The sequence below is a fragment of the Phyllostomus discolor genome, chromosome 14, assembly GCF_004126475.2.
Source record: "Phyllostomus discolor isolate MPI-MPIP mPhyDis1 chromosome 14, mPhyDis1.pri.v3, whole genome shotgun sequence".
NCBI classification, from domain to species: domain Eukaryota; kingdom Metazoa; phylum Chordata; class Mammalia; order Chiroptera; family Phyllostomidae; genus Phyllostomus; species Phyllostomus discolor.
Window position 1 is genome coordinate 39,713,995 of NC_040916.2, and position 14,545 is coordinate 39,728,539.

Here is a 14,545-nt window from a genome sequence, read left to right on the forward strand (position 1 = left end):
AGGCACTGGAAAAAATTTTATTTGGAGAAATTATTGCCATATTAAAATTAACCAGCAGGATTAGATATAGTGTAAGGGAAGTATTTGATGAAGATAGATAAATTGGTTAAATTCTAATATTCATTTCTAAATATAGAATGCATTCATATTATGCATGTATATATCCCATATTATTATAGAGTTGTTTTGACTCATAATTCCAGTAATATATAGGCTATTTTTTATATCTGTTATGAAGTAGATTAGTAAATGCCTTATATTGTATCTGGAGGGGTGTGTGTACACACACATACATATATATATATTCATATATACATATATATCTTGCAAGTAATGAGAAAATGATGAAAGAAATGAAGTAATTTAAATAGGCTTATTTTTGCTATACTTTATTCCAAAATTATTGAAATATCCCAAGTCTTTATGTAATTATCATTAGGTTTATCACACATTTCTAAGTTTGGGCAAGTTACTTCTTTATGCCTTAGTATTCTCATCTACAAAGGGATAATAATAGTACCTATTTCCTAAAGTTGTTATGAGGGTTAAATGAGATAATACTTGTAAAGCATTTAAAATAATGATTAGCACACAGGAAACACCATATGTTTGTTTAAAAAGTGCAACAGAGAAAATCTTGAATGTTCTGTGTATATGCATCACTGGAAATAACATTTAGAAATTAATGTAATTTGTAGGAAGGTGCATACATTTCCATGATGTATCATGAAGAAGGTTATTTCAGTATTCTGGAATGGGAATTGGGGCTTGCATTTTCTCTTGGGCTACCAGGCTTCTAGGGAAATGTTAATTCTCAAACATGGCCACACGGTGGTGCAGTTCCCATTCTCAGTCTTTTTGGGAGAAAAATTCTTCTTTTCATGAAAGCAGTTACATTTTGGAGACTCCTGATGAATCCAAGGAGCAGAATAAATTTGTTTCCATCAAAATTGTGTTATCAACTATGACATAGACATATTTGGGAAAAATGTGGAGAAATGTGACTCTGAAGAAATGCTACTAAAATTCCTATTTGCTAGAGAAAAAGGACTATGAAGTGAGATCACTAAGGGTGAGAAACCTGCAAATCACCTTATTTAGCTCCTTGATGATATAAATGGATAAATTTAAGCCTAGAGATACTTAGTGATTTACTTAAAATCACTCAGAATGATAGTAAAAGATCTGGAGGAAAAAGCATACTTGACTCCTAGTCCAAAGTTTTTCGATAGCACTTTTGGGCATACTCCTATACTTTTTACCCTCCTAGTTTGTGCAATGAATCTGTGCTCACTGCAGATTCAACCACCAGGCTTTTGAAAGTAGCCCCTTCTTTGGTGTGTGTGCGCTTCATTCTTTCCTGAGAATGATTGCCATGATCCTATTCATGGATGTATGGATATGGTGACGACCGACAAAAGTGGTAAAATAGAAAGTAAGTAGTTTCATGTAGGGTTCTATCAAAGCAATTATTATTATTATTAGCTTTTACCAGAAAGCTTGGTCGAGTGCTGGAGAGAGAGAGAGAGAGAGAGAGAGAGAGAGGGAGAAAGAGAGATGGGGTGGGGGGAGGGAGGGAGGAGAACCAAAGAAGTTTTTAGAGTAAATTTGCAATTCTTTTTCTTTTTTTCATTTTTATTTATTTTTATTTTTAAAATTACTGTTGAGGTACAATGCTGTATTAGTTTCAGATGTACAACCCTGTGATTAGACATTTATATGACTTATGAAGTGATCACCCAATGAATCTAGTACCCATCTGACATCATATGTAGTTACTACAATGTTATTGACTATATTCCCTATGCGGTACTTTACACCCCAATAAGTATTCTGTAACTATCAATTTGTACTTCTTTTTTTAGATCATTTTGCCTTGATAGAGCAGTTTTTTTCTTTTTTGGAATGGAATGAGATTGGTGGATTAGAAAAGGCTGATTTCTTACTAGATGGGAGAGAAAATATGAAAGCATAAAAGAGAATGAATAGAAATGAGAATAAATTGCCCTTCAGCATTTAGGCTATTAGAAGGAACCACAGATTAAGGCATTTTGCCACCAGGAATAGAGGTTTTTCTTTATGGAATCCTGAATTTTTGGTGAGATAGAGAGCTGTCTTGCTTGTTTTCATAGCAGCACTCTGAAGACAGAGAAGCTGATACCATGTACATCTGAAATAGGAAAACAAAGTGAGAAATTGGGAAATTAATTATTTGATTAATTATTGTGCAATGTATTCAAAGTTTTCTAATCAGTAATACATATGGGGGTAAATTCTTTATTCTAGTGTTACTTCTGATAGTTGCTACACTTTAATTAAAAGGACACTTAATGATGATTTTTTTCACTTCTGTTGTCCATTATAGAAAACACAGACATGTTTATTGGAAACACCTGAAGCTAGTTATCAGAAATTTGATTCTAAAGCAGCTTCTTTGAAAAATATCTCTCCAAATTTCATGCCAGCTGATCATAGCAAACCCAAGGATAAAAGAGAATGTCTGTGGACATCTGCCAAAAGTACTTTATCTACACCATTACCAAAGGTTGGTTGGTAAAATTTCAAAAGCAGTAATAATTTTTTAAAATGAAAATGAAAAAAGAGTTTTGCCCTGGCCGGCGTGGCTCGGTGTGTTGGAGAATCACCGGGTACGCCAGACGGCTGGGGGTTTGATTTCCGGTCAGGGCACACACCTGGGTTGTGGGTTGGATTCCCTAGTCAGGGCATGTATGGGAGGCAGCCAGTCAATGTTTCTCTCTCATATCAATGTTTCTTTCTCTCAGCCCACCTCTTTCTATCTCGCTAAGATCAATAAACATATTTAACATTTTTTAAAGAAGACAGTTTTAGTATTATATACCATATATCTAGTATTAGATATTGATATAAAACCAGTTTCTTGAAAGTTTCAGTTTTTTGTGATACCAACATGAAATGTTTTTCTCTTTTCCTATGACTGTCCACAACTTAGTGACATCTTGGGCAGATTGCATAACTTTCTAGCATCCATCAGTGCACAGATCCCTGATGTGGGAAATGTGATGCTGACTTGATGTTTTCCAGTATCACCCCAGTCATCTCCCTTTGCTATTTATTCCACATCATCTTGCTGCTAGATTCTTACAGAGCAGCCAGCCCTTGTGGCTAGCAAAGTAGCTCATTTCTAGCTTTCTTTCTCATGTTCACTTAATCCATGGGAAATTCATTCAACCTTTCCACGACAAATGGCAGTGTAGAGTGCTCTACTTCTGACTCCTCCCTTTCTTCTCTGCCATCCATCTCTCTCTAGTTTCTTCTTACTCTGCTCAGACAGACAGAGAGACAAACGAATTTTTCTGCATAGGTTTATATCCAGCTGGGGAATGAGATGCCAGTCTCCCTTTTTTGAAGGCACTTAGTCTTTAGAAGGCTGCTGTTAGAGTTATTCCACCACTTGTTTTGGGAGTTGTGGGGAAAGGTACCTCCACCTGTCTCTACCCCTCTAAGCTAAAATTTCATGCCTTTCCCTCCCAGTTTCCTTAAAATAACTGACAAGAAGGGAGTTGTTTGGTGATTGTAGGGCTTGCTTTTACCACTTTTTAATAAGCCCCAGAGCAGGATCTGGCCTCAACCATAGGTCGCTTTTTTTAGAAAATTGGTTACTAGTACTTTTCCCCTCAGATTTGTACCCTAGTTGAGAATTGCAGAGCGAAAGGAGTCACACTCACATCCTATTACACATAATTATCTAGCTCATGGAAATTATGAAAATTTATATAGCCTAGAGAGTTTTTTATATAAAGTTATTTTGTTGCATTTACTACTATATTATTCAGAATATGAAATGATTTCTATTAAATAATGATCTTACTTAAAAGAACTTTTACCCCTGGCCAGGTGGATCAGTTGGTCGGAGTGTTATCCCATATACCAAAAGGTTGCAGTCTGATTCCTGGTCAGAGCACATGCCCAGGTTGTGCATTTGATTCCTGATCAGGCCTGTATGGGAGGCAACCAGTCGATGTTTCTCTCTCTCCCTCTCCCTCTTTCTTTCTATATCTCTGTCTCCATCCCTATCTTCTCTCCCTTCTTCTCTTTTTAAAATCAATAAACATATTCTGAGGTGAGGACTTAAAAAGGCATTGACAATTGATTAAAAAAACAAACAACTTTAATACAAATATATGCAAGAGTGTACAGACTAATTATACAGCTTGATGAATTTTTACAAACCAAACATAACCTTATAACCATTACTCACATTAAACATGGAATATTATTATTCAGAAGAGCTTCTCATCCCCTCTTCCCATTGCTAGCCATCCTCTAAGACCAACTACTGTCCTGCCTTCTTTTTTATTTTTGTTAATATTTTTAACCACATGATTATAATTATACAATCTCTATTCAATATTTTATATAGAATCAGTTACAATACACATGATGTTTTTTAAATGCAACAATATGTATCCAACTACATAGATGTGTAAAGTTTACACACCATTATGAAACTTTATCTAAAAATACCCTCAGGAAAATAAACATTCAATCATTTGCTTTCAGCTTTAAAAAATATGATTAGAAATATACATTTTAGATATTATTTAGACTTCCAGCCAAGATGGAAGTGTGGGTAGAAATACATCCCTTCCTCACCCAACCAAAAGGGCAACAAAAGATTTAAAAACAAAAGACAACCAGAACTACCAGAACATTGAACTGTATGGACGTCTGACAACCAAGGAGTTAAAGAAGAAACGTTCACCCAGACTGGTGGTGGGGCAGAGAAGACACACAGCACAGCAGCAGCTGATGGTCCCACATTTGCCTGCGGAAAAACGGGGAGGAATAACTGGGAGCAAGACAGACCACACAACCCAGGATTCTAGCACAGGGAAATAAAGCCTCAAAACCTCTGGCTGTAAAATTCTGTGGGTGTCGCAGCGGTGGGAGAAACTCCCAGCCTCACAGGAGAGTTTGTTGGAGAGACCCACAGGGTCCTAGAACATACACAAACCAACCCACCTGGGAATCGGCACCAGACGGGCCCAATTTGCTTGTGGGTAGTGGAGGAAATGAGTGAAAATAGTCATGGGGAAGTAAAGCATGAGAAATATAGTCAATAATATTGTGATAACTATGGATGGTGCCATTGGGGTACTGGAAATATCAAGGAGAACACTATGTAAAGCAAATGATTTTCTTCCCACTATAACCTGTATACCTGAAACCAGTACATAATAAAATTTAAAAAATTCATGGAATATGAGGTATGGGTAAGGGACTGGAGCTTTCATGGCCTCTCTGGAAGTGCTGCCCTCCCAGTACTCCCATGTGTTTACCAACCCGGAAGCTCTCTGAACCCCATCCTTTAGGGGTTTGTAATGGAAGCTCATTACCTAGCACAATTGATTAAATCATCGGCCCTCGGTGATTAACTCAATCTCCAGTCCCTCCTTTTCCCTGGAGGTCAAGAGTGGGGCTGAAAAATTCCAAGCTTCTTATTAAGCCTTAGTCTTTTGATGAATAGCTACCGTCCTGAAGCTATCTAGGAGCCCCCAGCTATTTCATTAGCGTAAACTCAGGTACAGTTGGAAGGAGCTCATTATGAAGGACAAAATGGGGGAAGGAGGGTGAAAACTGTAACCGAACAACAATGAAAAAAGTGAAAAAAAAAAGTGACAGTGAGCATCCTAAAAAAAAAAAGACTCTCTTGTCATTAATGGGGACAAAGACCAAATGTTATACTAAAAGTTGTTCCATCACATCTGTAGCACTGAGGAAATTACAAGGGTTTAAAAGTTCTGTGTCAGAAACCAGGGACAAAGACCAAATATATATATTTCTTACTGCATTACACTACAAATTATATTGTTTTTAACCAAAGGATGCTATCAGTTTACATTGTAGCTAGCAGTGAATGAGAATTCTGGTTGCTCCACATTGTTGCCGCCACATGGTATTTTTCATCTTTTTTTCCTTGAGTGTTCTGATACAATGTTTCTCCCTTTAAAATTAAATTTATTGGGGTGGTATTGGTTCATAAAACCATACAGATTTCAAGTGTACAACTCAAGTGTTTCTGGTTTCTTTAAATAAAACATTATCTGCACTCTTCATCTTGTGTGAGACTTCACGGTGGTGCTAAGAAAAGGAAGAAGTCTTGCACCACTCCCAAGAAGAATAAGAGAAAGAAGATTAACCTGGCTGTCCTTAAATACTATAAGGTGGACGGGAATGGCAAAATCAGTAACCTTTGTTGGGAGTGCCCTTCAGATGAGCAATATATATATATATTGCTTAATCCCTTTACTTTTCTCCAGCCGCCCAAATCCCCCCTCTTCCCACAAGTGTCAGTCTGTTCCATGTATGCGTGCCTCTGTTTCTATTTTGTTCATTATATTCCACATATAAGTGAGGTCACGTGGTATTTGTCTTTCTCTGGCTTATTTCACTTAGCATAATAATCTTCAGGTCCATCACGCTGTAGCAAAAAGTAAAAGATGTATTTTTTTATTGCTGAGTAGTATTTCATTGTGTAAATATACCATAGCTTTTTTATCCACTTACTTACTGATGGGCATTAGGGCTGTTTCCAGATGTTGGTGGTTGTAAATAATGCTGCAGTGAACATAGAAATGCATATATTGTTTTGAATTAGTGTTTCTGGTTTCTTTGAATATATTTCCAGAAGGGGAATTGCTGAGTCAAAAGGCAGGTCCATTTTTAATTTTTTGAGGGAACTACAGACTATTTTCCACAGTGGCTGCACCAGTTCTGTATTCTTACCAACAATGCACGAAGGTTCCCTTTTCTCCACGTCCTTGCCAGCACTTGTTTGTTGATTTGCTGATGATAGTCATTCTGACTGGTATGAAGGGATATCTCATTGTGGTTTTAATTTGTTGAGTTATGTAAATTCTTTATATGTTTTGGAAATTAACCCCTTATTAGATTATCATTGGCAAATATGTCCTCCCATTCAGTGGGTCCCCTTTTTCATTTTGTTGTTGGTTTCTTTTGCTGTGCAAAAGTGTTTTAGTTTGACATAGTCCCATTTGTTTATTGTTTCCTTTGTTTCCCTTGCTGATTTTTTTATGTTTTTGATTTTAGCCATTCTGGCAGGTGTGGTGACCTTACTCTGAAAAAGAAAGCTTTTATCTTGCAATTAATTTTAGATCTATAGGAAGTTTCAAAGGTAGTACAGGGATTTTTTTTTATATTTCTCATCCAGTTTTACCCATTGTTAACATCTTACATTACCATTATATTTGTTAAAACTAAGAAACATATACAGGCACATTACTATTATCTGAATTTCAAACTTTATGTGCAATTGAGCGTCTACATTGCATTTAACTGTCATGTCTTTGTGGTCTTTTTATATTTTTGTTAATTGATGTTTTTTATTAACACATATACACCTGTCTTTGGATTTGTTGAAGCAACAGGTCAGACATTTGTCACAGTAATGTTTGTCAAAGTGGCTGGTAACAGGGACTCCAGCACCACACTCATCTGAAGGGCATTCCCAACAAAGGCTACTGGTTTTACCATTCCCGTCCACGTTACAGTATTTGAGGACAGCCGGGTTAATCTTCTTTCTCTTATGTTTATTCTTCTTGGGAGTGATAAAAGATTTTTTCCTTTTCTTAGCACCACTGCTAAGTCCCAACACAAGATTAAGAGTGGACCCCTTTGAATGTTGTAGACAAAGTACAGCTATCTTCCACTTATTTGTCTTTGCTGAGCAGGAATAATTTCTTCCTTATCTTGGATCTTGGCCTTACGTTTTTTTGTTGTATCTGAGGGTTCAACCATGAGAGTTATCATCTTTCCTGTGTTTTTATGAGAATCTGCATCTTGGTGGCAGTTTCACCATCCTGTCTCCTTAGTATTGATATCAATATAGGAACTTGTAGCTATAAATTTCTCTCTAAGCACTGATTTCACTGTATCCCATAAGTATGTTCTGTTTTCCTTTTTTTTCTTCCAAAAGTATTTTCTAATTTCCTTTGTGATTTATTCTCTGGCCTATTGGTTATGTAGGAGTGTGTTGTATTCTCGTATTTGTGAATTTCCTAAATATACACCTGGTTGGTTTATAGTGTTCCTCTATTTCCTTGCTGATCTTTTATATGGTTGTTCTTTTCATTATTGAAAGTGGGATATGGTAGTATCTCACTATTATTGTTGAATTATTTAATTTTTCCAGTTTTTGGTTGATGCATTTTGGGGCTATGTTGTTAGGTACATGTATACTTCCAACCATTATCTTTTCTTGATGGATTGGCTTTTTTATCCTTATAAAAATGTCCTTTTTGTCTCTAGTAACATTTAAAAAGTTTTTTTATCTGATATTAGGATAGCCACTCCAGTTCTCTTTTGTTTACTATTTGCATGGTTAAAGTTTGACCACCCTTTTACTTATCTGTGTATTGATTCTAAAGTGTATTCTTTTGTGAACAGCACATAGAATTTATTTTTTTTCCCATCATTCATTCTGAACATCTCTAGATTTTGATTGGAGTGTTTAATTGACATGTATTATGATTACTAATAAGATCAAACTTATGCCTATCATTTTATTTTGTAATTTTTCATGTGTCTTGTCTTTTTGTTTAGATATACCTCCATTACTGCCTTCTTTTGTGTTAACTAAGTATTTTCTAGTATATCATTTTAATTGTCTTGTTTTTTACTATATTGTTTGAATTATTTTCTTAGTGATTACTTGAGAATTACAGTTGACACCCTAACATGATGATCTTGAGTTAATACCAGTGTAATTTCAGTGGTACACAAAAACTTTGCCCCAGTATATCTTTATTCTTTCTCTTGTGTGCTCTCATTGTCATACAAATCACGTTTATACATTTTGAGCCCATTGAGACAGTATTATGATTATTACTTTATTTATGTGTCTGTGTTTTAAATTAGGAAAAGATTATAAGCAAAAATAACTTTATATTGTCTTTTATAATTACCTGTGCAGTTTCCTTTACAGGTGCTCTTTATTTTTCTTTTTCATTTGCATTGAGTTCTTTTACTTAAGCCTGAGGACTTTGTTTAGTATTTCTGTAGGTGAGGTCCACTAGTGATAAATTCACCAGTTTTTGTTTATTTAGGAATATCTTAATTTGTCCTTTATTTTTGAAGGATAGTTTTGCTGGATACGATTATTTGGTTAACAGTTGCTTTTCTTTAAGCATTTTGGATATGTCAACCTTAGCTTTTTGGACTCTGGTTTCTGATGAGAAATCAGTAGTTAATATTACTGAGGATCCCTTGTATATGATGAGTCACTTATCTCTTGCTGCTTTCAAGTTCTTCTTTGTCTCTTGACAGTTTGATTATGATGTGTCAGGGTGTGGTTATCTTTGAGTTTAGTCTCCTTGGAGTTTGTTGAGTTTCCTGGATGTGTAGATTAATGTTTTCATCAAATTTGGGAGGTTTTCAGCCATTGTTTTTAAAAATATTCCTTCTGTCCTTTCTGCTGACATCCTGAGACACCCATTATGTGTATATTGGTATACTTGATGGTGTTCCACAAGTCTCTAATGCCCTGTTCATTTTTCTTCATTTTTCTTTCTGGTCCTCTGAGTGGATATCAATTGAACTGCAGTCAAATCTCAGTTCTTGAATGTCTCCCATCTTGAGCAATTTGGTTTTCAATCAAGTTGCTCACAGAAAAAAATGTCCTGATTATTAAATAAAACTTCAGTTGTTGCCCTGGCTGGCATAACTCAGTGGATTGAGGGCAGGCTGCGAACCAGGCATCGCAGGTTCGATTACCAGTCAGGGCACATGACTAGGTTGCAGGCCATGGCCCCCAGCAACCGCACATTGATGTTTCTCTCTCTCTTTCTCCCTCCCTTCTCTCTCTAAAAATTAATAAATAAAAAATATTTTAAAAAAAGAATAAGAAATGATTAAACACTTCAGTTGTCAGCCCAATAACACTTTCATGCTGATATAGTTAAGCCTCAGTCTCGAATATCTCCCATCTAGAACAATTCAGCTCTCAAACAGCCTTCTGGAATAAATTAACATTGAGAACCAAGGTTCCACTGTATCTTCTGGTTCATGGGTTCCTCCATTTACCAGCTCAAATTTGATGTGGAGCCTTTCTAGTGAATTTATTACTTTAGTTATTGTGTTTTCAACTCCAGAATTTCTATTCAGTTCTTTTAAAAATAATTTATATCTCTTTATTGATATTCCATTTGGTTAGACATTGTTTTCATATTTTCATTTAGTTCTTTAGACATAATTTTATTTAGTTCTTTGGACATTTAAAATAGCTGATTTAAACTTTTTTTCTAGGAAGTCCAATGATGAGGTTTCCTTAGGGATAGTATTTATTTATTTATTTATTTATCAACAGAGGAAAAGGGAAGGAGAAAGAGAGGGAGAGAAACATCAGTGTGTGGTTGTCTCTCATGTGCCCCCTACTGGGGACCTGGTGCACAACCATGCCTGGGAATCCAGCCTGTGACCTTTTGGTTCTCAAGCCAGCACTCAATTCACTGAGCCATAGCAGCCAGGGCTGAATTAAATTCTTATCCAAAATTTATACTTCATATACAAGCCAATAATAATAGAGTCATTGATTACTAGAGACGCATCTTGCCTTTTGTTAATAATGTTTTATTTGATGGGATAATGTATTGTTTTTTCTTTTTGGATAGGCATATACTGTGAAGACACCAACAAAACAAAGAATTCAGCAAAGAGAAAACAAGAATGTACCCACTGAAGAAAGTACTAAAAAGAGAAAAATGGTCTTTGAGTTTGATGTTAATTCAGATAGTTCAGAATCTGCTGACCTTTTGGTAAACACATTGCAAATAATCAGTATTTATTATTTGTTTACATTATTGTTTACTTTATTTCTTGATATATATGTATGTGTTCATAATATCTATCAATGCTATCCTGAAATACAGTACATCTATACTATAACAGAACCCTTTGCTTTTACAGCATTATAAAGAAATTAAGGTTCAAACAATTTCTCTAAATTTCAGAAAACAAGACATTTTGAAATACTTGATATGATGTGGTTGGCATATGAAATAATCGTATTGTTTTTCAGCAGAGTGTTATAAAGGAGCTTTTACCATACTTTTTCTTCTTTTTTTAAAAAGAAAAGGTCAGGTGAATATTTTTAATATTGCTGCAGCCAAATTTGTTATTCAGGGATCCTCTTGATTTTGCATATAATACACTTTCCTTCATTTTACACCATGTATTGGTTGAAATCTTTATCACAGAATTGGTTGACAACTATAACATTATTATTTTTAAGGCACTAATGTATTAAAGATGGCCTGTTTAAGGAGGCTATTTCACCTCGCAGTTTACATTTTCTCCTAGCAGTTTATGGTAGGAAGTTATTTCCTACCGTAAGTGTATTCACACATACCAATATATTTTTTAAGATTTTATTTATTTATTTTTAGAGAGGGAAGGGAAGGAGAAAGAGAGAGAGAAACATCAATATACGGTTGCTGGGGGTCATGGCCTGCAACCCAGGCATGTACCCTGACTGGGAATCGAACCTGTGACACTTTGGTTCGCAGCCCATGCTCAATTCACTGAGCTACGCCAGCCAGGGCCCAATATTTTCTAAAGGCATAATAATGATCTGAGAATAATTAAACTTATATTTATTTAATTTAAAAATAGATACACCTGATCACATCAATGGAAGAATGTACCAAAGATTCTTAACTGAAAATAACAGTTATATTATTCTCAGTCATAACTCTGAGATCCTTCAAGCTTTTCTACTGTTTTTATAACCCTCTATTTTAATTTGTTTTGGAATAATGAGTAGTTGACATCGAAGGCCCTAATTATTGAAGTTAACTTATAGATTCCTTACTCTAGTACCTGTTTGTTTTATAGATAATGATTAAAATTGTGAACCAGGCACTCTCATAGGTACTTTGCACAGATTACTTCAGTTACCTCTTAGAACAATCTCTTGTTCTAGAGGTATAGATGATGTTGCTCATCTCATCCTAAATCATACAAGCACCTTGCCCAGGATCACATACCTAATAAGGCATGGAGTGGGAACTGGAACACTGACAGTCTGGCTCCATAGCCTATGTAAGTCATTGTGCATAAAGACTGCCGGTTGAAACTGAAGTCAAGATACATAAAAATGTAATGAGAATTAGAGCACAAGTTCTAGAATTAGACATTATTGTGTTTCTAGCAGTGTAAATTTAGGCTAGTTTTTTAGCTGACTGGAGAGTCAGAATGACTCATAATTTCATTTCATTTATGAAAGGAGAATCACGTAATAAGTAAAGTATAGTATTGTATAATTTCATACAGTTTTTTAAAATAGAATAAAAAAGTAATTCATAATGGGTCTCATTGGTTATAATTATCACTTGAAGTTATTAATGATAAAACATTTGATCTAGTAATCAAAAAACCTCTCAAGAAAGAAGTTACTGACCAGAAGCCTTTATTGATAGATTCTAGTAAACATTTAAAGACTTACCACTGTCCTTCTCAAACTCTGCCAAAAAATTGAAAAGAGAATACTTTTAACTCATTCTATGAGACTAGCGTTACCTTGATACCAAAGCCAGGTAAAGACATCACAGGAAAAGAAAATTATAGATCATTATCCTTTATGAGTATAGATATAAAAATCCTCAACAAAATGTTAGCAAATCAAATCCAGCAGAGTATTAAAAGGATTATTACCCACAACCAGGTGGTATTTAGCAAAGAAATGCTGGAGTGATCCAATATTAAAAAATCAGTGCAGCCCTCTCTGGGTGGCTCAGTCGGTTGGAGCACATTCATGTACACCAGGGCTGTCACACTCAACTTCACCGGGGGCCACATCAGCCTCGCTGCTGCCTTCAAAGGGCCGAAATAATTTTAGGACTGTATAAATGTAACCACTTCTTAACTGTTAAGGAGTTGAAATTACATTCGGTCCTTTGAAGGCAACCATGAGGCTGATGTGGCCCCTGGTGAAAATGAGTTTGACACCCCTGCTATACAATAAAAGGCTGTGGGTTCTACTCCTGGTCAGGGTGCATCTCTGGGTTGCAGGCTTGATCCCTGGTCAGGATGCAGATGGGAGGCAACTGATGGATGTTTCTCTCTTTCTCCCCCACTTTCCTCTCTTTCTAAAACAAACAAACAAAAAACATATCCTCATGTGAGGATTAAAAAAACCAACATAATACATCACATTAATAGAAAAAAGCCTACATGATCATCTCAATTGATACAGAAAAGGCATTTCTTTTACGGCATCCAATATTCTTTCATGATAAAACTCATAAAGTTGGGAATAGAGGGAAAATTTCAGAATATGATGAAGTGTACTTAAGAAGTCCACAGCCAACATCATACTCAGTGGGGAAACACTGTGAGCTTCCCCCTGAGATTAAGAATGAGACAAGGAAGCCAGCTTTCCCTTCTGCTAGTCAAACAGCACTAAAAGTTTTAGCCAGAGCTATTAGGCTATTAGACAAAAACGAAAAACCATGGACAATGGGAAAGGAAGGTCGGAAGGAAAGAAAGAAAAAGTCATGCAAATTTTGAAAAAAGGTAAAACTATTTCTACTTTGCAGATGACATGATCCTATTTATACACAGAAAATCCCAAAGACTCCACAGGAAAGCTTCTAGAGCAAAAATGTGAATCCAGCGATATTGGAAGGTATAGATGGGATCAGCACAGGAAAATCAGTATGTTTCCATATATCAGCAATAGAGATAACCCAAAAGGAAATTAAGAAAACAATTCCACTTATAATACCATCTAAAATACAAAAACAAATTTAGGAACAAATCTAAGAAAGTGAAAGACTTATACATTGAAAATTATAAAACATTGCTGAAGGAAATTAAGATCTAAAAAATAGAAGAAATTCTGTTTATGGATAGGAAAACCTATAATTGTTAAGATGTCTATCTTACCAAAGCAGTCCATAGATTTACTATAATCCCTATCAAAATTCCAATGTGCTTTTGGCAGAAATGGAAAATCTGATACTCAGATTCATGTAGAATTGCAATTCATATACAATCTTGAAATATAACGTTGGAGTACTCAGCAGTTCTTGACTTGGACACTTACTACAAAGCTAGTAATGAAAAGAGTATAGTACTGTCATGAGGACAGATATAGACTAACATGATAAAATAGCCCAGAAATAAATCCTCACATGTATAGTCAATTGATTTTTTGACAAGAGTACCAAGAGCACTCAATGGGGAAAGGACAGTGTTTTTTCAACAAATGGTGCTATGAAATCTATATGCAAAAGAGTGAAGATGGGCTGTTACCTTATGCCATACACAAAAATGGACTCAAAATGGACCAGAAGTAAACTTAAGGGCTAAAACTCAAAAACTCTTAGAGGAAAGCATTGGGAATATCTAAATGACATTGAATTTGGCAGTGACTTCATGGATATAACACCAAAAAGCATAGACAAGAAAGAAAAGAAAAAAAAATAGATAAATTGGACTTCATCAAAATTAACAACTTTTATGCATTAAAGGACACTAATATTAA

At 35.4% G+C, this 14,545-nt stretch overlaps 1 protein-coding gene and 1 pseudogene across 1 annotated transcript in view; one reads left to right on the plus strand and one right to left on the minus strand.

Moving 5' to 3' along the window:
- The window catches only part of SYCP1 (synaptonemal complex protein 1), an 82,151-nt gene that overhangs the window by 65,424 nt on the left and 2,182 nt on the right, over positions 1 to 14,545 (plus strand). The window contains exons 28-29 of the mRNA XM_028503146.2: positions 2,366 to 2,545; positions 10,671 to 10,814. Coding sequence (XP_028358947.1) covers positions 2,366 to 2,545; positions 10,671 to 10,814 — 324 coding nt within the window. The remainder of the gene's footprint in view (positions 1 to 2,365; positions 2,546 to 10,670; positions 10,815 to 14,545) is intronic.
- On the minus strand, positions 4,741 to 10,456 carry LOC114489076 (annotated as a pseudogene).